The sequence below is a fragment of the Psammomys obesus genome, unplaced genomic scaffold (assembly GCF_907164565.1).
Source record: "Psammomys obesus unplaced genomic scaffold, mPsaObe1.curated_primary_1811, whole genome shotgun sequence".
Lineage (NCBI taxonomy): Eukaryota > Metazoa > Chordata > Mammalia > Rodentia > Muridae > Psammomys > Psammomys obesus.
In genome coordinates, this window is record NW_026596069.1 from 26,027,306 (window position 1) to 26,053,079 (window position 25,774).

Below are 25,774 nucleotides of genomic sequence, written 5' to 3' on the forward strand. Positions count from 1 at the left end.
CACAGGTCAACAGTAGTCGCTTTCCACTTTTTATTTACTTTTCTGTAACAGGGTCTCTCACTGATTTGGATATTGTGGCTGGCCAGCAAGCTCCAAGGATCCTCCTACCACCACTTCCCAAGTACACACCAGCTCTGAAACATTACTGGCAGATTTCAATATAAAGTAACAATGCAAGGAAATAGGCTGCTGTAATTTTCAGGATGTACAAGTCAGTTTACAGCAGAGTCAGTTATATCTACCAAACAGTTCAAATATTCCTCTAATCTACAGATAGGCGATTATTCTGGCCAAAGAGCCAGGAGTGGAAATACTTTCAATCATTTAAAATCAAATCCAGCTGAGAGTGGCTATAAGTTCTGTCTTCTCTTGCTATGGCAGCCTATGTTACAGATTAGTAAGAGCCTAATCAAGCACAAGAAAAGGAGGACAAAGAAGAGGAGGAGCTGGAAAGTGGCCCAGCAGTTAAGGCTGCTTTCCCAGAAGATCCAGGTTCAATGCCCAGCACCCACACTACAGCTTACAACTATCTGTAACTCCAGTTCCATGGGATCCGACAGCCTCTTTAGGCCTAGGTGGGTTTAAGGCACATTTGTGTGTGCACAGACACCCACTCAGGAAAACGCCCATGTACACTAAAAACACAAAAAGATAAGGAGGAAAAAAGAAAGCAGCTGCCGCAGCCCCCCGCATTGATCTCCCAAGATAAACCCCCATCCCTATATCCAGGCCCTGTTCTTGCCAGCAAAGCTTTTGAAATTACAGGACCAAAATGGTAAAATGAAAACATATACAAGACAGGCTAAGAGCTGTACTTTCAGGACAGCAACCTGAGGAGTACACTGGACTACTAGGAAAACGTGCCTTGTCTCTCTCTATCTTTGTCCCTGTTGTTCTGTTTTGTTTTTGAGACAAGATGCCACTATATAGCCCTCGCTCTCCCAGCACTTGTATAGATCAGGCTAGCCTTAAATTTTCCATGTCCCTGTCTCAACAATTCAAGTACAGGGAGTACACATATATACCACCAAGTCTAGCCTTCTCTGGGATGTCTCAGGAATAAAGGTGCCTGTTATGCAAAGTTGGTGACCTTCGATTCCCAGAAGCCACATAAAATTGGAAGAACTGATAACCTTGATTTCCACAACTGCATCCCCCATACACACCATACACAGCAATAATAAATAAATTAAAAAAAAAAAAAGAAAGTAGGGGACCCTGTGCACCCACACAGATGGCTTTAGATTGTACTGCTGCCTCAGTCCCCACAGGTGAAGTTTTAAATGTCCTGCAGAACACCTGCTGCAAGAGGCTGGCTTGCAGAGGGGCACAGATCAGCCAGGCCACATGCATGCAGAGAGTTTTGAACTGGGCCAAGACGGCCATCCCACCAGCAAGCACCTGGTCTCCCTAAGCTCCTATGGTCACACACAGCACATGGCTAGCTGCCATGTTGATTTTGGGATAAGGAGGATGGAACCCCGGCTTCACTGACATTTCATTAAGGGCAAGCACATGGTTTCAACACCATCTTAACTTAGGGCAATCAAGGGCAGTCACATGATTGGCAGCCATCTTGGTTATAAAAACAAACAAACAAACAAACAAACAAACAAACACACTGTGGTTTCCCCTCACTGCCAGCTTCTTTTACTACTTTGTTTCTGTCCCACTGTTTTCAGAGCTGCAAAACTGCAGTCTCTTGTAGGCCCTAAAAGGCCACTGTGCCCCCTCCTATCTCCATTCTAAAGCTACCTATCTGCCCCTATCCTTTCTGGAGGATAAGATCCCCTCTATGAGAACTCTGATGATAAAGCCCTGGTCCCAGGCACTGAGATTAAGCCCATGACCTGCTGTGCTATTTGGTTGACGAACCAGTAGCCACAAATCCCTTTCCTTTTTCCCTTTGCCATTAGCAGGAATACCTTCCTCATATTCTCTCCTCTTAGGGAAACCTCTGGCCTCTACACCTATATTTGCTTTTCTTAAATGTCTAATATCTAGTAATATCCAGTAACACTAAAAGTGATGCGTGCAGTAAAAAACAATTCTCTAATTTTCTTTTCTCAAAGTCTTGTCTGTTTCTCTCTGCCTGCTCTCAATAAATATACTTTCTGGTTTCTTTTTATGCTCTCAAAAAAAAAAAAAATCCTAAAATTAAACTGTAAACCTTAAGGTTACCATGCGGTATGAACAGTTTTAATCATAATTAATTCTCTATTTTATCTCCTTTTAGACTAGGACAGCAACAAGTCTCATTTTAAATTGGTATGGATTTTTGTAAAAATTCAAAGTTACATTTTACAATATATAATTCAATTCTGGTTCAAAATAAATTTTATATAAGGTTAAAAATTTAAAGTTATAAAGGTTAATCTAATATAAAATGTATGACTAATTGCTTATATCTTTATCAATTCCTAAATTAATAAATGCTGTTTCTCGTGCCATGAGCTGCCTATGATCCAGAGTCACCACTAGGCTTTCTGGCTAATAGGTTTGCTACAATAAATTCAAATGTAATTTTAAAATTGCTTTATACTGTTCTACTATATTGTTGGTTTTAAAACTCATAATTCAGGGTTACTATGTACAAGCTTTTACCAATACTCTAAATTAAGATCTATTAATTTTAGAGGCATTTATTTATTTATGTTAAAACTTAGTCACTGTGCTATATCTTCACTATCAAAAGGTTAAAATATGTTTGGTTTTGTTTTCTAAAAATGGTATCATTATTAATCTATAGTATAGCCTTAGACTTTTGTTATAAGCTATGAACATTTTATATACTAAATCATACAGAAAACTGTTAGGCTTATTTTAATAGACTGTATTCATGACTTCTAAGGCTCCAACTTAACAGGGACAAAACCTAAAGTCCTAATATTTGATGGTTAACAAATGCAAGTTAATAGTCAGTCATCTCATAGATGATCAAGTCCCTTAAGATGTTCAAATATATATTCATAGTCCTACAGATGCAGGCATGGTCTCACTGCTTACTTAATTAAACAGCTGAGGATGGTCCCTGAGTCACAATACAGGAGTTGTTTTGTAAAAATAGTAAGAGAGGAGTCTTTCTGTTAGGCTCATCTACAGCGAAAACTATGCTCCAGACCTTGGCTGCTGCTCTAAGACTGTTGGCATTCCCACACAGAAAACAAGAGGTCTGCAATGCCCCATCCCACCGGGTATAGACAAAAGTCAATTCTGCCAGGTGACTGTTTCAAATGCAGCCAAAGGGGCTGGTCCCGTAGCTGCCTCAAAAAGCCACATATTGCCTGCTAGCAGACTGACCTCTGGAAGTCAAAACGTTCCCGTGCAGGCTTGTGCTCTGTGCCCAGTCATGGAGGCTCAACCAGCACAAGAGCCACAGACACTTCTACCCTACCAGCTCCTTGGCCTGGCAGAGGACAAATGGCTCCTAGATTTAGCGACCTCCACCATGCTCGCCTAGCACAGAGTAACAATGCAGGTCTGTTTTGGTTTCAAACTCAGGCCCCACGGACAAGCTGCCAACTTCTGTGTTGGGAGACTTCAGATGCTTTCTTAGTTTTCTTCATATGTAGGAGACCAGGCCTTAAGCCTTCCAGAGCTGTTACTGTTAGGCCTAAACACAATATGCCTTGTTGCCAGACTCAAGAAACAGGCCTCAGATGTAACCTTTTACCATCCCTTTAGCTAAAGGACAATAAATGTTCATAGCAGTCTCACCTATGTCTCATGGTAAATAACTAGATACAAAGGCCTAAGAAAAATGTTGTTTGAGGGTCTAAGAAAGTGTCTTACGGTTGGCAAATGCAAGTTATAGATGTTTGAGGGTCTAAGAAAGTATTTTAAGGTTGGTAAATACAAATTATAAAGGTTGTAAGGTCTAAGGTGATTTAAGGTATCCTAAATAGGTAAAAATGCTTGAGTGACTGTCCAGAGCTCTGACCTTTATCAATTGAGCTCTGACATATTAATATAACTCTACCGCAAAAACATTCTACCATGCCACCCACTAACATGGTTCCAAGCCCAAGATTTTAAATCTCTTATAAATCTCTATAATGTGTAATCATACTAAAGAGTAAGATCAAGTTAGCTTTTGTCCCTTCTACTTCATGAAAGGCTTCTGCCTTTCCAGAGCTCACCTTAAAGAATGCTTATGCTGTTAACACAAATGTGTATGTCCACTGCTTTTTCTACAATGTATATTTCAGTGAAGATTACAATTGTGATGCTAACTTGTCTAAAGTTTTATCTCCTTTGTAAAACTTAAAAGTAATTCTTGTAAGCTGCAGGAAATCCACCTGAATCCACCTCTCAGGTCAACTGAGCTCCAGATAAGTACTGTACCTATTGCCTATCTCAGAGGGTGGGATTCCTCCCCTTTCCCTGGATTTGGGACTTCCCCTTCCTGGCTACTTGATTGCTACATTCCTACCTCCAACACCTGCTGATTGGTGAGTTTTCCCTTTTGGTTGGTATCAATTTCTGACTACAGATTGCTGCACTTGTATACCTAATACCAGCTGATTGCTGAGTCTTCACTTCTGGATGGCGCAAAAGCTTCCTACCGCTCTCGCCAACCTACATCCAAACCCTTCATCTAGGACCATCTTCTCCCTTGGGTAATATTTTCCCTCTACCACCACAGTTTCTCTCCCTGTCCCTTTCGCTTGTCTATGAAAATCTTAGCGCGAGGTAAACCATGTCTGCTACATGCAACTGTGCCCTTGGTCTCTGTCCAACGCTGACGAGCTGTTGGAACAGATTGCACCAATCTACTGAGTCAAAACTTGCTCTTGAGATGCCTTGACAGATCACTAACTCCTACCTGCCCAATGGGAATAGTCCATTCGTCCATTCCTCCAGATTCTCCTCTGGGGTGTCTTCTGGAGAATTTCAGATTTCTACACCTAGTACCTGCTTTAAGGGCCTCTAATCATACACACCTCTGTAACCAATCTTGGCCTCAATTTCCTTAGATGACAGATCCAGAACAAAGCCTTTTTAATTAATTCCAGTGATTGTGTAAATGGAGGTTCCCTCAGGTAAATGGAGGGTCCCGTGTTCAAGTCTCTTTGATCCAAATCTTCCACCTCTGCTTGCTCTTCCAAAAGTTTTAACTGTACACCTAAAGAAAATTTCTCCATAACCTACTTAACTTTGTCTTCTGCCTATACGTATTTCTGTACTCTGCCAGACCCAGGTGTTTCCTACATCCACAACAGTGCCAGTCTGCCCTCACAGACTTCCATCAAGCTGGACCTGCACTTTCCCTCCCAGCCATGGATGTTCTCATAGACCCTGGACAGCATCAAAACAGCCTATTCTTCCTGGACTTCGCTAAAATTTCAGCCTTTTGACTTCCCTACAGTGGCCTCAGTGTCAGCAGGAAGTAGCCAGAAGAGAATCTACGCCTGTTACTCACTTATTAACAAAAGGCTGCAATGGTGTGCCTCAGGCCAGGAGAATTAGTTCCAGTTTCTCCCAGCATTCCTCAGTTCCTACCTGCTGCCTTGTGTGGCTGGCAATTTTCTATTGGCAACCCTCTACCCTGAACTTTCCAGAGCAGGGGTTTCTCTCCTCCTCTTGACCATGTAATCTGGACATTTTGTTGCTATTTTTTTTTCTCTCTCTAACCCCCTTGCAAGGCAACCAAGAGTTGCTTCCAATGAACCTACATTTATATACTTTACGTTGCCTTACATGAGAAGCAGCCCAAGCTCCTCATTTTTTAATTACAGAAAAAGGGAGGAATGTTAGTATTTAGGTAGCCTGCTTCTGGGTTGCCTAGCAACCTATGATATCATCATGTGTTGCCTCACCTGGCAGGCATGGTTAAGTTGTTCCTTGAAAGGATCAACCCACCACTCTGCTGCTCTCTTGCCCTCTTACTCTCCTCCCTTCCCCCTATCATGTCCCCCTCTCTCCTCTCTCTTTATCTCCATCTAATAAACCTCTTTCATAACAAATCTGTTGTGCTCATCTTCCTAGCTTTCTGAGGCAGTCTATGTTTTATATATGATATTGTTGCATTATCAAAAGTGCCATGTCTAAATAGCCAACTTGCTTTTCTCCCCGCCCCTTTTTTAATTTTTAAGATAGAGTTTCTCTGTATAGCTCTGACTGTCCTTGACTCCCTTCGTAGACCAGGCTGGCCTTACAGAGAACCACTTACCTCTGCCTCCAGCTGGGATTAGAGATGTGTGCCACCTTGCTTGGCTGCTTTTCTTTTAAACAGTTAAAATTTACCAATTTTAAAAAATGCTAATTATCCCATCACATGATTTCTCAAGCACATTATTTCTGTCTGTTGTTTAGGCAGATTCTCACTGGGCAGGCCAGACTGGCCTTGAACTCTTGATCATCTAGCACTGGCCTCTCCATTACTAGATTATAGGCATGAAGCATCACATTACCTTCACTTTAACCTGAAAGTGAAGGATGTGAGCAGTCTCTTAGGACTCACCTGCTGGACCCTGGAGAAAAGCCGCGTTATTCCTGTCAACATTGTCTTTGCTCTCTTAAAAAAAAAGACAAAGAGAAAAAAAATGTAAGACACTAGTTAATAAAGACATATCTGCAATATAAAAATCAGACACTAAATATATGAAAATCATTTATGAATCAACAAACTAGGCAAAAGACAAAAAAAAGCATTCCACTCCGGAAACACTATGGCTAAGTTTAACCTCATTACAAGTCATGAAAATGAAAGTAAAACTTCCACAATGAACTACCAATCATAAGCAGCATCTTAAGGAAAATGAAAAAGTCCCACAACAACTTTTAAATTCCAATGTACTAGAAAAATCAATCTTTACAAAGTTGAAGATGTACAGATACCCAGCTATTCTATTCTTTCATATTTATTCTAGAAAACTATTTATACTTATACACTGGGAAATATAAGAATGTTTATAGGAGAGGAGCATAGTCCCAGCACTTGAGAAGCAGAGGCAGGTGGATCTCTCAGAGAGCAAGAACAGCCTGATCTACAAAGTGACTTCCAGGCCAGCCAGGGCTACACAGGGACACCCTGTTTCAAACAAACAAATTAAATTAAAATTAATGCTGAGTGAAAATTATTGTCCAGCATTAAATAAAATTAAACTTCAACCTCATACACTGAGTAGGTGGAAACAGGAAAATCAGAATTTCAAGTCCATCTTCAGCTACATAGTTTAAGGCCAGAGTTGCATAAGTAACACCAGAAAAAAAAACAACACACAATCATACACTGAGCATGCCTGTAATCCCAGCAGAGGCAGAGGCAGGCGGATCGCTGTGAGTTCGAGGCCAGCCTAGTCTACAAAGCGAGTCATGAACAGCCAAGGCTACACAGAGATGCCCTGACTTGAGAAAACAAAACAACAATAAAACCCCACCAAAACCACACAATATTTGAAGGGCACACACAGCAAAACTGAACCAGAAAGGCAAACAAATGCTAAGAATAACATTTAGAATGACGGTGACACTTAGAAAGAAGGAAAGGGAACTAGTGGAGGAAGACACACTGGGAATTGGTAATCCTAACACTAGAGAATGGTCACATGAGTATTACTGTTATTATTAGCTTGGTATTTTTAAGACAGTCTTATCATGTAGCCTTAGCTAACAGGGAACCATGTAGACCACGTTGGTCTTGAACTGGAATAGATGCTCCAAACTCTGTCTCTTGAGTTTTGGAATTGTCCATGAGAGTCTTACTCTTCTGATGGTGTAAATAAATGACCTTTGACAAAAGCACTGTGGAGGAGATAGGGTTTATTCTGGGTTATAGCTCCAGACACATACAGTCCATAGGATGCAGAGGAGAGAATACATATCAATAGACAGAAGGCATAGTGCAGAAATAGAAAACCTTCTTTCTGGCAACACTGCATACACACTCAGGGCCCATCTTTCAACAACCCACTTCCTCCAGTTAGGCTCCACCTCCCAAAGATTCCATATCCTTTCCAAACAGCAGCACCAACTGAGGACCACATTCAGACCTCATTACACCATTATTTTATACCTTGTCCTCCCTCCCTCCCTCCCTCCCTTCCCTCCCTCCTTCCTTCCTTCCACATTTATGTGGGTTTTAGGGATTGTCTTTGGCACCAGTCTCACATGGACAGCTGTTTTACCTCCTGAGCCATCTTGCCACCCTGAGTTTTACTATTTTTATACCATGTGCTAAATTTATCCTTTTGGATATTGGAAATATCTAATTAAAAATTCTACTCTTTTGATGGTGAAATGTAAACATAGTATTCCCTCCAGACCCCTCAGAAATGGGGCATAGTGGCTCATGCCACTTGTGATTCTATCCCTTGGGATGCTGGAGCTGAAGGATTTCTTGGACTCTGAGGCAAGCCTGGACTACATGGTTTGATTTCTAGGAATGCCTGAGCTACAGAATAAGACTGTGCCCACCCCACCCCAACAAACAAGACCAGACGACACCCAAAACCATGGAACACACCAAAGCAAATGCATTAACAAATTAAGACATTTTAATAAGTGACTTATTTAAATAAATAGAACTATAATAAATATAATGAGTTACATGAACTGTCTTTCCAGATGGGTGTGTCACTAAGTAGTTTATGATGGTGTCTAATTCATGGTCCTCCTTCCTTTGAGTACTACATTCAGACTGGTCTCTTTCAAAGTATCTTAGTGTACTTTCATCATTTTATCTAAAGAAGGCACTTTACGCCATCTCTTTGTCAAACCTGAATTCTCAGCATTATTAATCTCCCTTTTTATTTTTCATTTTTTTGATACAGGGTCTATGTAGCACTGTCTGTCCTCAAACTCATAGAGCTCGGCCTCTGAATCCTACGTGCTGAGATTAAAGGAGTGCACCACCATGTTAAACTGCAGCATCATGACTCTTAAGCTTTGGCTCTTTAATAAAGTGAACACACTACAGTGTAGCCATACTTCATCAGATACCCCAGATGACTATTAATCGGTAGAATGGCAGTGTGACTATGCTAGAAAGAGATGGCTTAGGTCCTAGGTGAGATGGAGTGGCACAACACAAGATTTGATCAGAACAGCATTCAAATTAGTAAATTGTTCATTTTTATAATTTTCCAGTTAAGATTTTGGAACCATGGCTGACTTTGAATTTTTCTTCTCTTTCTTTTTTTTTTCTTTTCTTTTTTTACTTTTAAGAATTATTTATTTAACGTCTACAAGTGTTTTGCCTGCATGTATGCATGTGTACCATATTCGTGCCTGGTGCTAAGAGATGAGAAGAGGGGATTAGATCCCCTGAAACGGGAGTTATAGATGATTGTGAGCCATTATGGGAGTGCTGGGAGCTGAACTGAGGGCCTCTGTAAGAATAACAAGTGCTCTTAACTGCTGAGCCTCCTCTCAGCCCCTGTTGCTGACCACAGGTCACTGAATTTGTGGAAAACAAATTCTTCCCCAGGTAGACATTCCTGTACTTCAATGTAATTACAAATACCCAGCACTGGCAGAGTAACTAAAGAAATCTCTCTCTCTCTTTTTTAAAGATTTATTTATTATTTACACATTATTCTGCCTGCACGCCAGAAGAGGGCACAGGATAGCATTATTGATGGTTGTAAGCCACCGGGAATTGAACTCATGACCTTTGGAAGAACAGCGAGCTCTCTTAACCTCTGAGCCATCTCTCTAGCCCCCCTAAAAAAAAATCTTTCCATAATTATTTTCCACCTGTTACAATTCAATTAGAGCAACAATAGTACCAGGAAAGTTGTACAATTTCACTTGTTACCATGTGCCAATACCACAGAATTCAATCAGCAGACATGAAGCTTCCAGTATACTTAAAAGGGTCACAAACCATCCTGGAGAGACAGCTCAGCAGGTTAAGAATACTTTCTGATGTTGCAGGGACCCAAGTTTGGCAGTCTACAACAGAACTGGAGTCTGGTGCTCCTTTTTAAACTCCACAGGTACCAGGTATATAAGCAGAATACATAAATTCTTTTTAATAAAAATTTCATTTTCATTTTATGTCTATGAGTGTTTTGTTTGCATGTCTGTAAGGGCACTGGGATGTATGTATGGTTCTCACTTCCCAGCCACCAGCAGTTGTGATATGCCATGTTGGTGCTGGTAACTGAACCCAGGTCTTCTATAAAAAGTAGCAAGTGCTGCTAACCACTAAGCCCTCTTTCTAGCCCAAAATAAATACATTGTTTAAAAAAAAAAAAAAAAAAAGAGTTGCAAACTCCTTTGAATCTCATCCTCTTTTATTAGTTACTTTTTGAATACAGAAACCAGTAAGGGAGGGTTTGGGAGGGAATGAGGGAGCGGGATACAGCTGGGATACAGAGTTAATAAAATGTAACTAATAAAAAAGAGAAACCAATAATTCCTTAATTCAGTCACTCAAGAAACTTGTGAAGTGTTTCCATATGCTCACCTATTTAGTGTACAGGGGTGAACATGACTGACAGGGTCTCCACTGGCCTGCCCTCTCCCTCCTTTGTGAGCCTGGGTCTCACTATGTAACTTTAGCTGTTGTGAACTCAATACATAGACCATACTGGCTGGAACACACAGAGACCCTTCAGCCTCTGCCACTTGGATGCTGGAGCTAAAGGTGTGTGCCACCAGTTTCCCTTTCACCTGCAGGGAGCCAGGGCCCTTTTGCTGTACACGAAACTACAGCCGTAAAGCAGCGCTTCCCAAGATGTTTGGTAAATACTACCTTCTATAGAATGAACCAAAGGTCTAAGGCTAAAGAAATTTGAAAAATATTGTAGTCATTAATTTCAAATACATACTAAATTCTTAGGGAAAACTGTAATAAAGACTCTTCATTTTATTTATTTATTTGTTTTAAGGCACAGACTCATATAGCTCAGGCTCGACTCAAACTTGCTATGTAGCTAAGGATGGCCCCCTATCTCCCAGTACTAGGATGGTAGTTTGTGCCACTATGTCTGCTAAGAGACTTTACTTTAAACTGAATTCCAAACTTCACCTTAGAATCCCTTTACTGCAAAGCAGCATTGATGCCACTGTTGCACATTATAGTGGATACAGCTGCTATGGGGCAAGGTTAAAGCTGAAAGTGGGGATTCAAGCCACGGACAAAGCTCTTGGTCACAGGCTGGAACAAGGTTCTATCTATTCCACTTGTTATCTGCTTTACTTAACTCTTTTGGCATTAACTAAGTCTTAAGCTGAGCCACAGTGGTATACACTTTAATGCCAGCACTTGGGAGACAGAGCAGGCGGATCTCTGTGAGTCTGAGGATAACCTGGTCTACAGAGTGAGTACCAGGACAGCCAGAGCTACAGGAGTACTATTGTGAGATCAGCAATAGTCTGGGCTACAACGTGAATTCTAGGTTAGCCTGGGATACTGAGTGAGACCCTGTTTCAAAAACCCAACCAAACCAACCAAAAACAAATGAACAAAACAAAACAAAAACCAAAACAAACAAACAAACAAACAAACAAACAAACAAACCCCACAAAAAACCCAACCTAAACCAAACCAAAAAAACCCAAACCAAAGCAGGACTGTGGAGTGGCTCAGCTCATACATTGCTTCCATAGCAAGCACAAAGCCTGGGCTCCAACTCCAGCATTTCGTAAATTGAGTATAGCAATGCCCACTGTCACCACAGTACTTTAGAAGTGGAGGTTAAGAGGAAGTCATCCATCTAGCACTGTATAGTAAGTTCAAGTCTAGCCTAAACTACTTGAGACTCTGTCCTCAAACTAAGGCAGACCAACTACAGCACATTCTGTTCTGGCTTTTACCTTAGCAGGGTTAGAGATCAACTCAGGGCTTGGTGTATGTCAGACATGCTCTACTACTAAAAGCACTCCAGCTAGCTATCATACTTGCTTATTTATGCATAGATAAGGTCTCATACTGGGTCTTGGCTGGTCCTGAACTCTCAGCAACTCTCCTTCCTCAGCCTCCCAAGTGCTGGGATTTCAAGCATGAGGCTCTCACTTGGCTCTAAACTACATTTTTCAATGTCATTTAAAATACTTAAAAGAAAAAAACAAAACTTGTACGGAGAGCCAGGTGTGGCCAGCCTGTTCTACACAGCAAGTTCTAGGCTACCCAGTGCTAGATTCTGTCTCAAAACAGCAGCTATATGAGGAGAAAATGAAACCATACTGACAAACTAAATAGTTTCAGAAAGGAGTATTTGTCTTGTTGGTTTGTTTTTGTTTTTTTGGAGGGGGGCTGGCGTAAAAGTGCTAGGGATCAAATATATTTATATATATTAGGACAGCACTTAATTGTGCAGGTTGAGAAACACTGTATGGAAATTAGTAAAGACTAACCTAATTTCTTTAAAGATTTATTTATTTATTACATATACAATGGTCTACAAGCAGGCCAGAAGAGGGTACCCAGATCCCATTATTGATGGTTATGAGCCACTATGTGGTTGCTGGGAATTGAACTCAGGACCTCTGGAAGAGTAGTCAGGGGCCCTTAACCTCTGAGCCATCTCCTCACCCCTAATCTAATTATTTTTATAATTTATAATAAGTTATGGGAAAAAAAAGTTTTAGGGCTGGGAAGATGGTTCAGTCAGCAAAGTGCCTACCACACAAATTTAATCCCTGGATATATCAAAGAGCCAGGCATGAGCTACATACTTTGGAATTCCAAGATTTGGGGTAACGTGGAGACAGGCAGACCACTGGCTAACCATGTCCAGCCTGCCTGAGTTCCAGGCAGATGAATGCTTCAGAAAACAACAACAACAAGACAAGCATGGCATAGTGGCACACATCTTTAAGCCCAGCACTAGAGGCAGAGGCAACTGGATCTCTGAGTTTAGCCTGGTCTATAGAGTTCCAGGACAACCAGAGCTACAGACACCAAAAACAAATCAAGAACAAGAAAAGCTAGTAGGATGACTCCTGAGTAATGACATTTAAAGTGGATCTCTGGCACCTCAAACATTTTTGAAAACACACACATAAACAACTCAACTTTTTTTTTTTTTTTTTTTTTTTTTGTGAGATAGGGTTTCTCTGTAGGGCCCTGGCTGTCTTGGACTCACTTTGTAGACCAGGCTGGCCTCAAACTCACAGCGATCTGCGATCTGCCTGCCTCTGCCTCCTGAACACTGGGATTAAAGGCGCTGGGACTGCAGAGTGAACAGTACTGCTTGAGGCTGAGCTGTCTCAGCGTTGGGTAGAGTGCTTCTTGCTCAAACATGAGGACTTGAGGTTGGATGGCCAGCACCCACAGAAAGAGCCAGGTGTGGGGTACACACCTGTAACCCCAGGACTGGAAAGGGTAGGGACATGAAGATCACTGGAGCTTGCTGGTTGCCAGCCTCGCTCTGGGCTGAGGGAGAAACCCTGTCTCAAGAAAGTAAGGTGGAGAGCAAGATACTTCACATCTCTTCTGATCTCCATGCTCTTGCACATACCTACATCTACACTAGCCCACATAGACACACAGAATACAGGGAAGTGGAAGAGAAAATGCCTGGAGTCAGTTTCTGGCCTACACATGGGGACACACGCCCCGAGACAGATGTACAATCATGTACACCTCCCACCACACACACAAAGTAAAGAAATCCTGAAACACAATTAGGACATTTCAACAGTACAGACTTCAAGGTCTCAGTATTTAACCTGTAGACATTTTCAGCAGTTTGCAGTTTGATAACAGTGCAAGTGATGCTGTACTATATACTACCATGGCAAATGGGGAGCAGAGAGTAAACAGGAGGGTCCATGAGTGCTTAGAGGTGAGGGGTTGTCCAGGTGACCCAGGTTAGTTAACATCAGGCACTAAGGTGCCCAAAGGCTTCAGACGGAGTAAGGTGTGGGGAGTTGCTCAGCGGCTTGCCACCAAGCCTGATGATGTAAGTTTGAACCTCCCTAGTGGATGGCCAGAACTGAATTCTACAAACTGTCCTCTGACCTTGTTCAGACATGCACTCTCATCACTCTGCATACCACAACGATAAGTAAAAATTTAAAAATAGTACTTTAAAACCTTCTTAAACCACAAAAAAAAAAAAAAAAAAAAAAAAGATGTGAAAAGCACATACAGGCCCAGGGTCAAGACCCTAAAGTTTTGGGGCTCAGTGATATGTCTACACTGTTGATCTCAATCTGACTGTAGATCACAGTTATTCACTGAGTGTGAGTGTGTTTGTATGTGTGTATACTTGTACAGCCATGGTCATGCTGTGGAATTGCTGTCCTTCTACAACGTTAAATCCCGGGGATTGAACTAAGGTCTTCATGCTTGGCAGCAAGCATTTTACCTAATGAGCCATTTAGATGACTCCAAATTGTGGTTTGAAGTAGTGCTTGCATAAAGACTATAAGAAAAAGATACACTAAAATGATGTGATATATCTGAGCGCTAACGGTGCATGCAGTTGTTGCCCTACCCCCTGGCAGTCCACCCTAAAACATGTACGTTTAGCCTGTATTCTACAACCGAGCTATACAGCCATTCCGAGAAATTACACTTGTTGATTTTTATTTCTTCATACCATCTTAGACAATATGCCAAGAAGTGATACCAGTTCCCATTTCTAATGGTATTAACAATTAGCAATGCTGATAACACTGTGTATGGAATAAAAAACACTGTTCAATCTAGCTTACTGTGGTGGTGTGGATGTATAATCACAGCAGAATTATGAATTGGAGGACAATGTTCACACCATAGACAGACGATGTCAAAACTGAACCAAACCAAACCATTCAGCTGGAACATTTTGTAATTCTAAATAGCTAAGAAGAACCAGATTTCTATCATTAAGCGTATCATATTTATACAATGGAATGCGGCTGCTTGTAAACCTAACCAAACTCTAAAAACTATGTACACTATTAGGAAGAGAGACCTATTTTGAGTGTGTGTGTGTGTGTGTGTGTGTGTGTAGAACATCAAACAAGGTACACAACATGCTATCGTTCATATAAAAAGGGAAACATACCTATTGAAGGATATAGAAAAGAACTGATAATCTTGGCCATTTATATGATGATGAGGAAAAGAGGGAGAATGGGTTTATATTTCTCAAGTTATGAATACCATAATTAATGTACAGGCAAAGCATAATTCCACCACTCGGAGTCTGGAGCAGGCAGATCTTGTGAGCTTAAGGCCAAGCTTGGTCTACACAGTAAGTTCCAGGCCAGCAAGAAACAATAAAGAAAAGAAAGGTGAGAGAAAAAGAAAAGAAGGAAGGAATTAAGTAAGTATAAAAATAACAGATTAAAAAAATTGGTAGGATTTATTTCAAGTTTCCACGGCATGAGTCTAAAATCTTGGTACTTAAACAATTTCAAAGTTCTTCCATTGTTAAATAAAACATTAGAGATCCTTATATAGTATTTACAACTTAACTAACACGTTGTTAATCTTTGCAGTATCCATTCTTTCAGTATTTGAGACCTTATTTTTAAAAGTTAGAATCAGGGATGGGGAGATGGCACAGCTCTTAGAAGCACTGGCTGAGCCAGGTGTGGGGGCACACACCTCTAATCCCAGCACTAGGGAGGCAGAGGCAGAGGCAGGTGGATCACTGTGAGTTTGAGGAGAGCCTGGTCCAGGACAGCCAAGGCTACACAGAGAAGCCCTGTCTTGAAGGAAAAAAACAAAACCAAAAACAGTGGCTTCTCTTCCAGGGGACTCAGGTTTGATTCCCAGCTCCCACATGGTGGTGAACAACATTTCCAGGGTAATCTGATGCCTTTTTCTGGCCTTTCTAGGTACTGTACACAGTACATTACTCTGATAAGCAAGTATGAGGTGTGCTTGAAAACATGGCTGTAGTACAGCTGTCTTCAGCTTGAGGACTGATGCTAGGAGCAGAGTAAGGAAATACTGGAAAGTTAGACAATTCTGTTGACCAGCTTTCATTCTATCTGAAGTTGTTTCAGAGTAACTACATCCTCATTTAAAAGTACAAACCACAGTTCTAGGAAACTACTTCAGTGGTTTGCAATGATCTATTGTTATGTATTAGCTCCCTACTACTGCTCTAACAAATTACCAACTGAGTGATAAAAAACAAATATCTGTAGCTCAGAAAGTAAAAAACAGAAATGGATCAGGATGCATCCAGACAGCCCTAACCCCCTTTTCCTTTCCTTTTCCAGTACCTACAGCTGCCTGGTTCATGGATTTCTATTATATTGACATCTACAGCTTCTGGTTTGGAGATTTGGTTCATATTACATCATTGTGATAACTAGTTTTCTGTTTCCTTGATTAGCAACCATATTTCTATTTGTATCCTTTTATTTCATATAACTAGCAGATTCATAGAACAGGAACTAAATGTGGACATATGTGGGAAAATTATTTTGTCATTTGTTGTGGATATAAAAATGTTTTTGTTTTGGTCCCAGGTATGGGATGTGGGACTGATTCAGACAGTCCACAGCAGCAGACTATTTGCTTCCTGAGGGCTCTGAGAGGAGCTCTTTGCCAGCTGCAGATAACTTAAATCCGAAGACTCTGGAGGGAGAATAAATGCCAGAGGCCACAGTGTGTGGAGGTCTGAGAAAGAACAAGGCTGCTCCTGCTTCCTCCTTGCTGCTTCTCATTGCTGTGGTCAAACAAGAAAATGGAGATCTCCTGAAAAGAGGATTGGACCAGCTCCAAGGAACCTGACGACCCTAACCAGCAGGAAGCAGTTAAGAGAACGGCCCCCTCTCCCACTAACACTTTCTTCTACCTCGTGTTGGAAGGAAGTGGGGTGAAGTAGGGAGAAAAAGATCTAAGAAGCATATATAAGAGGTTTTTTTGTTTTTTTTTTTTAAGTTTGCCAACAGTCGTTCCTATCTTTGTTGTTTGTTTTGCTTTTGAGACAGGATCTTATAGCCCTGACTACCCTAGAACTCCCAGAGTTCTACATGCCTCTGCCTCCCAAAAGCTGGGATTAAAGGCACGTGCCAACCATGCCCGGTTGGTTCACCTCTTAAAAAGCAAAGAATAACAAAAACCCTTGGTTTATTTTTAGTGTATATGTACGTGTGGGTTCTTGAGTGGGGGGTCTCAGAGAACAACTCTGGGGAGTCAGTTCTTTCTACCTTTGGATAGATCCTGTGATCGAACTAAAGTCGTCAGCCTTTGATAGCAGGTGCCTTTATGCACTGAGCCATCTCGCTGTCTGGGTCACTCCTATCATTGTTGGTTAAATACCTAAGGTTCAATGAGGTGCTTTTTCTATTGAGCACTCAATAAATATACCTTAGGTTCTGGTAGGTTCGCAGGAAGACAAGAAAGAACAGAATATTACCTTATTTGCCCCTGGCAATCCATAAATTGGTGCACTTACTGAAAGCTATGGAATCCAGAGACCATAGACATTTTATATACTGGTGGTCACAATAAATGTAGTGTTTTGGTTTGGGTGTGGCTCAGTTAATTCCATACTTGCTTAGCAATTCTAAGACCCTGTGTTTCATTTTTAGCATCATCAAAACAAAAACACGAAGCAAAACAAAACATATTGCTCCCCCATCGCCTGTATCAACATGTGGCTCACAATCTTCTGTGATCCAACAACCCCCACCCCCACCCCAAAGATGCACAGACATACATGCAGGCAAAACACCCATACACACAAAAGAATAAAAATAAAAATAAAACATTTTTACTGTGAAGGCAGTGTGGTGTAGGGAGAAAGTTTTTAAGAGACAGGCAACTACAATCTAAAGATCAAGTCATGGGGTTTCTGTGTCAAGCTTTTACACTTGAAAAACAAGGCAAGAATATCTCACAGCACTGTTGTAAGGATTAAATAGGACACATGTTCCCCAGGACAGTATCTATCAATACTTTTCAGGCTTGCACTTTCTCTCACTCCTTCCTTTTATCCTTTGCTGTTGTTCTGAGACAGGATCTCATTTAATCCAGGCTGGTCAAGATCTTGCTGTGTAGCTGTGGATGGCCTTGAAGTTTGGACCTCCTGTCTCCACTTTCCAAGTGTTGAGATTATAGCCTTGTGCTTGGCTAGTTCTAGTAACTACGTATCTAATTTTAACATGTCCACTCATTGAAACGGACCATGAAAAACTGGAAAGAAGTCAGTCTGTACATACCCATACAAAGTTGTACACAGGAAGCTACTAAAATAAGATCAGTGTAAACCTAGGTGGGCTCCATTAAGTCAGCTAGGACTTGATTAGCTAAAGTAATTTCACAGCAAGGTAATTAAGGTTGATTTTCTCTTTAAATCAGAGAAGGGAACAAGAAGGCAAATCCTGTCGCATACAGGTGATAGGGACTTCTGACAGCCAGGGTTGGCTCACGCACCTAATGCAAGAACTAAGGAGGCTAAGACAGGATGACTGTCAAGAGACCAGGCAAGCCTGGGCGAAAGAGAGAGACTGTCTTAAAAGACAATCTAGCCCCAACCTTCCAAAATGACGCTGAATTTTAAAAGAATGGGTCTTAGAAATGAATGGAATATAGTAATACTTAAAATTTCCCCAAATCACAAAGGTAAAAATTGAGATAAAAAGAAAAACTGAAGTAGTTCATTCATTTAAAATTTTGCTTTGCCTTTTGTGGGAGACTAAAAATTGGTAGATCAAATGTTGGGGTTTTAACATCCCATAGCTCTGAATTCAGTCATCAAATGACAATGAAGTTTTGAGAAACAAATATTAGCATCCAATGAACGCCGCAGGTCTGGTTTAACTAACAGTTTAGATGAATAGAATACAAAGTACCAATTACACCTACAAGTCTTATCAACATCAACAGCGCCGTAAATGATAACAATAATAGTCTGCATTTCCCCAGTGCCCAGAAGCTAATTCCACTTTACATACATGATCTCATCTCATACTCTAACCCTGAAGGCATATTTTGGCGTTAGCTGATTTTTACGACCATGCAGCCTGTAAGTAGCTTAGAAAAATAACTTGAAGGCCATAAAAGATCAAGTCCAGAAATAAATTTGAAGTGCATGGTTTAAGCCTCTAATATTGGTTCTCAACCAGTGGGTCGTGTGAACCTTTGGGGGACCCCAGAACGACCGTCTCATAGGGGTCACATATCAGATATCCTGCACACCAGATATTTACATTACGGTTCACAACAGCAAAATTACAGTTACGAAGTAACAACGAAAATAATTTTGCGGTTGGAGGTCACACCATGAGGAACTAGATTGAAAGGTCGCAGCATCAGGAAGGTTAAGGACGGCTGCTGTAACCTCAGGTTTATCAGGGGAAAGCCGAGCATGCACAATCTTTGAGCACAGGAGCACACGCTAGAGCCCGTCCGGCCTCCAATCCCAGGTCGCAGCCCGGGGTCTGGAGGACACTACTCTCGCTCCCTACCTCAGGGCGGCTCGGACACCCGCTTCTTCCTCTCCTTCCCCTCCTGCCTCAGCTCGTCCCCCGGCGGCTCAGTCCTCTTGCCGCCAGCGCACACCCGGGCTCCGGCCGCCGCGACCCGCGCACGCCGCCCGCAGCTGGATGCGAGGCGAGGCGTCCGTCCTGCAGCCGCGGAGCCAGCTCGGGTCGGGCAGCAGGAAGCTCCCCAACGCGCAGCCGCCGCGGCTCCAACCACAGCGCGGCCGAGGGGCAGCACGCCTCCCGCCCCGAGGCCGGAAGCGGGCTGCGGGCCTCGGCTCCGCGGCGGCCCGCACAGGAGGTCGGTGCCGGGGTCGCTGCGCTCGCCGCCCGAGCGAGCCGCGCCGCGGGGGCGAGCCGCTCCCGCGCCAGCGCGCCCCCCGCTCCCCGCAGCCGCGCGCAATGGAACGTCCCGCGGGGGGGATTGTGGGAGGCGCACGCTCGAGGGGTGGGGGCGAAGGCGGCGGCGGCCGTGGCTGCCGTTGGTAGCCGTGGGGGCGGGGAAGGGAGGGCGGCGAGCCGCGGAGGAGGAGAGGAGGAGGCTCGGGCTCGCGCCGCGGAAGGTACGCGGGAGGGCCGGGAGGGAGCCGGGAGCGAGCGCGTCGGGGCGGCCGGCGCGGGGCGGCCGGAGGCGGTGGTTGGAGGGCGCAGCTCGCGACCAGTCCGGACACACTCGGAAGCGTGCCGGCGGGCGTGCGCGCCGCGCGGCCGGAGTCGGGTGAGGGGGAGGACGGCGGGGAGGGCGCGCGGAGGGAGGAGTGGGAGGCGGGGGGGCACGAGGCGCCCTTCGCTCGCTCGCTCCCTCCCTCCCCAGAGCCGCCGCCGCCGCCGCCGCTCCCGCCGCCATTTTGGGTTCGCTTTGCGGAGGGGGAGACGATCCCGGTCTCGGCCGCCGGACCCGCCTTCCCTCGGTTCCCCCTTTCCCGACCTACGCCTTTGGCTTCTCCGCTCCGGCGTTTCCGCCGCCTCGCTCACCCGCTGGCCGCCTCCTGACAGGCAGGAGGGTTACGGTGAGGACCCAGGAAAGCCGAGGCGCCAGGCTGCCACCCCCTCTTCCCATTTGCCTGCACTCGGCGCTCTCGGCCTCACACGGTGAGTAGTGCGGTGTGAGCAGGCCTTTGAAGGCCCAAGTACTCTCTCCTTGGCCACCCGTGATCCACTGTCACCTCCCGGACCTGGACCTCCGGGAGAGCGGGGTGAGGATGGGGGAGGGGAGAGGAGGGAAAGGGATCCTGAGCTTACCGGGAAGTCTAGGCGGGGTGACGGGGTGTCCCTGACCGGCGGGCTCCTGGTTTGGGGGAGAAGGACGGGAAAGTAAGCGAATGGAGGCGGAGTCGCCTGTGCCCCTGACAGGTTAGTTTGTATAGTAGGCCTGATGGGAGCATCTCCCAAGATCTAGTTTATGTGTTTAAGTAAGGGACAAAAGTAGCAAGGGAGATGATCTTCAGAGTGTAATTTACCTGTACAGCAAGATCTGTGTTGTTCTCTAAAGGCGGAATTATATGCAGACATGACATAGTGATCTGAGTGTTGATAAGTTTAATAAATGTCACTGGTTAGTTTGTACTTGCAAAGAAACGTTTTGGGTCTTGCAGACCAGATGGTCTGTTGGTTTCTAGCTGCTGTGTTTATGTGCGTATATGCGAGGATGAAAAGTGTTAAGGAAGAGTTTGCCTGTTTGGGGGGCAGTGTAATGGAGTTCCCTTTATAAGTTAGCTTATTTAAAAATGTTGCTAGAACTCGTCCTCCGAGTCCATAGATGTGCATGTATTTTAGCATGCTAACTAATAACAGCATGCATGCTAGCATGAGGGAGGGGAGAAACTTGATGTGGTTTGTGCCTTTGAATCAAGAGTCAGGTGTATAAATATGAAAGGCCAGATTATCACTCTCACAGTGATGGCTATCAGGCTGAGAACAGGGGAGCTGATTCTGGCCATGTGGATTTATAGTATTACGTTAACATAAGGTTTTCTTTCAGTTTGTCTGTAATCCTAAAACTGAGAATTATAGGAAATTTAGGCGTGAAGAGGTACTCTTCCAAGGTCATGTGTTAAATTAGTGGCAGAGTTAGGCTATTTTGATTACTACTTTAGTAGTGTATTGTCCATATCATAGTGCCTCAGGAGATTGTTATCGGCAGATACAAGTGTGTTTGGAAAGGAGGTATATATGATTGGTTAGATTATGCTTGGGAGAGCCCAAGGTATCAAATATGTATGGAATATATACTGTCCTTTCCTGTGCCATTGGAGATAGGTATTTATAACTGTTATTGTGTTTACAGAGCAAGCAGAGCATTTCTAACAGTTTAGTATGTATGTTTGAAAGCCGAAATGCTTCTACAGCCTACTTTGTATCTTGTAGCTGTTGTTTGTTGCTGATTTGGCGGGGGGCAATGCCCATCTGGGCAGCTTAACTTTATAAGATAAAGGACCTTCTTTGACTCATTCAACCAAAAAATTATTGGCTACTTAATAATTGATCCCTGTCTTGGAGTAAAAATAATCAAGACCAGTTGATTAGCTTGTTGCAATAACTTGGAATGCATAAAATGTGAGCAGTTAACATAAGAGAGCAAATAAATCAGTGTGGAATTGAAACCACAAAAACTTTTCTAAAAGCCTATTCAGTCTGAGTGTGGTGGCTCATACTTGTAATCCCAACATTCTGAGACTGAAGACTGAGGCAGGGGGATCCATGAGTTCAAACCCTTTTCTATGTTTCATAGTAAGTTTAAGGTCAGCCTAGGTTACATGCAAACAAAACAAGAGTCTGGTAATAGGGCTCATCAGTTAAAAGCACATACTGCTCTTCCAGAGGACCTTGGTTCCAGTTCCCAGTGCCCAAGTTCAGTGGCTCAGAACTGCCTGTAACTTTAGGGTGCCAGGCACCCTCTTTAAGTCTCTGTTGATGTCCCTACATGAACACACACACACACGCGGGGGGGGGGGGGGGGGGGGGGGGAGAAGAGAGATTTGAAAAAAATGAAGCTATTTAATTGAGAAGAAATTTAGGTTGCCCACTGTAATGCCGAAGAACATGGGTATGGTCATCCAGCGGGTAATGTGTTTGTAATAGAATACCTTCTTTGACATTTTCCTTTTGTTGTTTTTGAAACAGGGTCTCACTCATTCTGTAGCCCAGACTGGCCCAGTGGCCCAGGCAGCCCTCAAATGTGAGGAGTGTAATCTTCCTGCCACAGCCTTCTGGGATTACAGGCATGAGCCAACTCGCCTGGCTTCTTTGGCAGTTTCTTTTGGCATTTATGAGTAAACTGTTTTGGGGATCTGTGAATTATTGATGTTTGCCTTTTGGATATTGGAACTTCTTGGCCGGACTGTAGGAATTCTTAGAAAGGCTAATTTTGTAGTAAGGATCCCCTCTATGAATATGAGGAAAGAATCTTTGAGCTAATTCAATTGTATTATTTTGATGATTCTAGATTAGTGAATGTAAAAGTACATATACACATATGTATAATTTATCTTGAGAAGCTGAAGAAATTGAGACCTTACATTAAAATAACAAGCATCATCACGATTGTGTAAATTATGTATATACTTTTATTTTTCTGAGTCAAAATCTCACTGTGAGGCCTGGCTGTCCTGGAACTTGATATGCAAACAGGTCAGCCTCAAACTCACAGAAATCCACCTGCCTCTGTGTCTTGAGTGCTGGGTTTAAAGGCAGGTGTCATTGTGTCCTGCTAGTATGTATGTACTTTCAGGAGCTTACATTGCAATGAAATAACACCAGTTTTTATTCAGGTCTTGTTTGAAATATCCACTTTCCCCTTAAATTTTGTTTTGGAGTAGAGCTGTAAATTTGAAGGTGAAGGCTGTGATAGTACTTGAAAGTGTCACCGGGAGAACTTTAGGATCAGGGTTTTAAATTTGCTCTCAAGACAGGCATGGTGACTCATCAGAGAGAGCATTTAGAAAAGCCTAGGCAGGAAGATTTTTGTGATATTAAAGCCAGCCTGGACTACATCGTGAGTTCTAGGCTAGCTGGGCTGTAGGGTGAGCTAGACTGTAGTGTAGGGAAAAGACAATTTATCTTCTCAATTTATTTTTGCAGTTGGTAAACAATTGTGAGTGGTGTTTGATAAGGATATGTAATGTAGCACCAGCATCTTTGGCTTGTTTCAAAACATCTTTCTTTATATCCTCATTTTTGAGAAATGGTGTGTCTTTTTTCCCCAGTTGTATGTTGAGACAGATAAATCAAAACTCTTCTCCCCTCATTTTTTTAAAATTTTTGTTTAGTTATAAGCACATTTCATTGCTTATGTGTGGAGAACACGTAAGATGAATACTGTGTAGTCTCTTGTTCTAGAAATTTTAATCCAGTTGAATTGATGACTTGCATAATGTTGAGGACTGTCTAGACTAGAAGGAGGAATTGACATTTTGCAACTTAATTGCAAATGGTTTTTGATAATGTTATTTTAGTTAAAAACTAATTATTATGTGTAGGTGCTTGATGTGTGTCTGAGTATGTTTGCCATGGTACACATGCAGAAGTCAGAGGACAGCTGAGTGGAGTTGCTCATCTCCCCGTAGTTTAGGGTCAGAGTCCTGCTTGCAGGCTTTTAAAGCAAGTATATTTACTGAGTTATAGCACTGGTCCTGTTTATTATTAGGAGACTATAAAATGCATATACTGTATGGAAGGTTATTTACTTAAAAAGCCTTTCAGGGGCTGAAGAAATGGCCATCAGTAAAGAGTACTTACTGTTCTTGCAAAAGACCAGGTTTGGTACTCAAGTACTCATACAGTGACTCACAGCTGCCCCAAACTCTAGTTCCAGGGCATCCAACACTTTCTTTTGACCTCTGCAAGCTCTTGGGTGAATGTGGTACACACAAATTCATTCTGACACACACACATACATAAGAGTTATAAATGGGGTGTTTTTTAAATGTGCTGGGTGTGATGGAGCATGCGTTTAATCCAAATAGCTTTCTTTGTTTTTTGAAAAAGGGGTTTCACCAGGATAGCACTACTATGTTTACCAGTAGGGAATTTCTGTAAAAGGGTCTTGATGCCATTTTGGGGTGTATATAAATGAAAAAATCCTTCCTTATGTAAAGTTTAGGAATTGTTTGACAACTATCCAGAATCTACTATTAGGAATTAAAAATAGTGTACCTAAAAAAAGTTTTAAGAAAGACATTTAATGTATTTTGGTGATGATATTTTGACAGAATAGACTGTCTTTTTTAATATGTGTGAGTGTTTTTCCTCTGTGTATGCATGTGTACCATGTGTGTGTGTGTGCTGTCCACGGAGGGCCTTAGATTAGGAGAACACATGGTTGTTACCTACTATGTGGGTGCTGAGTACAAGTGCTCTTATAAGTATTGAGCCATACCCATCCCTGTCTCTTATCTTGTATTAATTAGAATGGCCTTGTAAAGGTATGTGAAAAGAAAAGCTAAGCATTTGTGAAAGTTTAATATTTCCTCCAATGCTTAATGGGCAGGTCCATTCTTTATGTATACCATATGTATGTATATATAATCACACATGTGATTGTATGTGTTTTGTCCCTTGTGTATTTCAGATACTTCAAAATTATTTTTTTAAGGCAGTGTCTCACTTTATAGCCTATGCTGTCCTGGAATTCACAGTGTAACTCAGACTAGCCTCAAACTATGAAACTTTTCTCTGCTTCCTAGGTCTTGGAATTAGAGGCCTGAGCCACCATGAGCTGCATATGTAGGAGAATCTCTTACGCCCGTGAGTTTGAGCTCAACATGGGCAGCATTGTGTGATCTTGTTTCAAAAACAATAAATACTTAAAATCACAAAAAGTGGTTCAAAATCTTCAGGTGCAGTAGTGGAAAAAGACCCAGACTATCCAGTTACAAGTCTGCTGGGCTACAAAGTGAGACCCTACTTCAAACAACCAAAACAGGACTAGAGAAGGATTATGTCTTGTTTTTACATTGTGTCCTAAAATACTTAGCAGAACTTCCAAGTAGCTTGCCTGCAAGCTACTTGATTCTACAGTATTAGTAGTTATGTTGGCTTTATTCTCTATGCTTTGCTAATAAAGGCTTGGTCATCTCCATTCCTGCCAATGTATTTGTACATAGTGGAGAAGTCTGACCACTTGTGTAGTTGGCAGTTTCCAAAAAATAACTTTATATTGCTATTTGATTTAAGTATGTTGGTCTAAATATTTTAATGAATTGTTTTTAAGGTATTTGTTTTGTTGGTGTGCATGTCTGTGAGAAAGAGAGAAAGAGAGAGAGATCAAAGATCCCCCTGGAGTTGGAATTATAAATGGATGCAAATGACCCAACCTGGTGCTGCCAACTAATCTCTGGTCCTCTACAGGAGCAGCAAGTGCTCTTAACTGCAGTCCTAGTCTGAGTATTTTAAAGGTGCTCTACAGCCTTAATAAAATCTTCTGTGAGTCTCCTGTGTCAGCTTT

At 42.5% G+C, this 25,774-nt stretch overlaps 2 protein-coding genes across 5 annotated transcripts in view; one reads left to right on the top strand and one right to left on the bottom strand.

Annotated features, from left to right (window-relative positions):
• Dap3 (death associated protein 3) overlaps window positions 1-19,478 on the bottom strand; it is a 41,420-nt gene extending 21,942 nt beyond the window's left edge. The window contains exons 1-2 of the mRNA XM_055625651.1: window positions 19,315-19,478; window positions 6,464-6,517 (exon numbers count right to left, since the gene is read on the bottom strand). Of these exons, the coding sequence (XP_055481626.1) occupies window positions 6,464-6,505 (42 nt within the window). The 5' untranslated portion in view covers window positions 6,506-6,517; window positions 19,315-19,478. The remainder of the gene's footprint in view (window positions 1-6,463; window positions 6,518-19,314) is intronic.
• A 390-nt stretch (window positions 19,479-19,868) lies between these two features.
• Window positions 19,869-25,774, top strand: part of Ash1l (ASH1 like histone lysine methyltransferase) — a 118,202-nt gene continuing 112,296 nt past the window's right edge. For 2 of the 4 annotated variants that reach the window (XM_055625648.1, XM_055625647.1), the window contains exon 1: window positions 20,086-20,421. The gene's annotated coding sequence lies outside the window, so the exon portion shown is untranslated. Of the gene's footprint in view, window positions 19,893-19,987; window positions 20,048-20,085; window positions 20,422-25,774 lie in introns of those variants that run through there. The other 2 variants (XM_055625649.1, XM_055625650.1) reach the window with 2 other exon arrangements.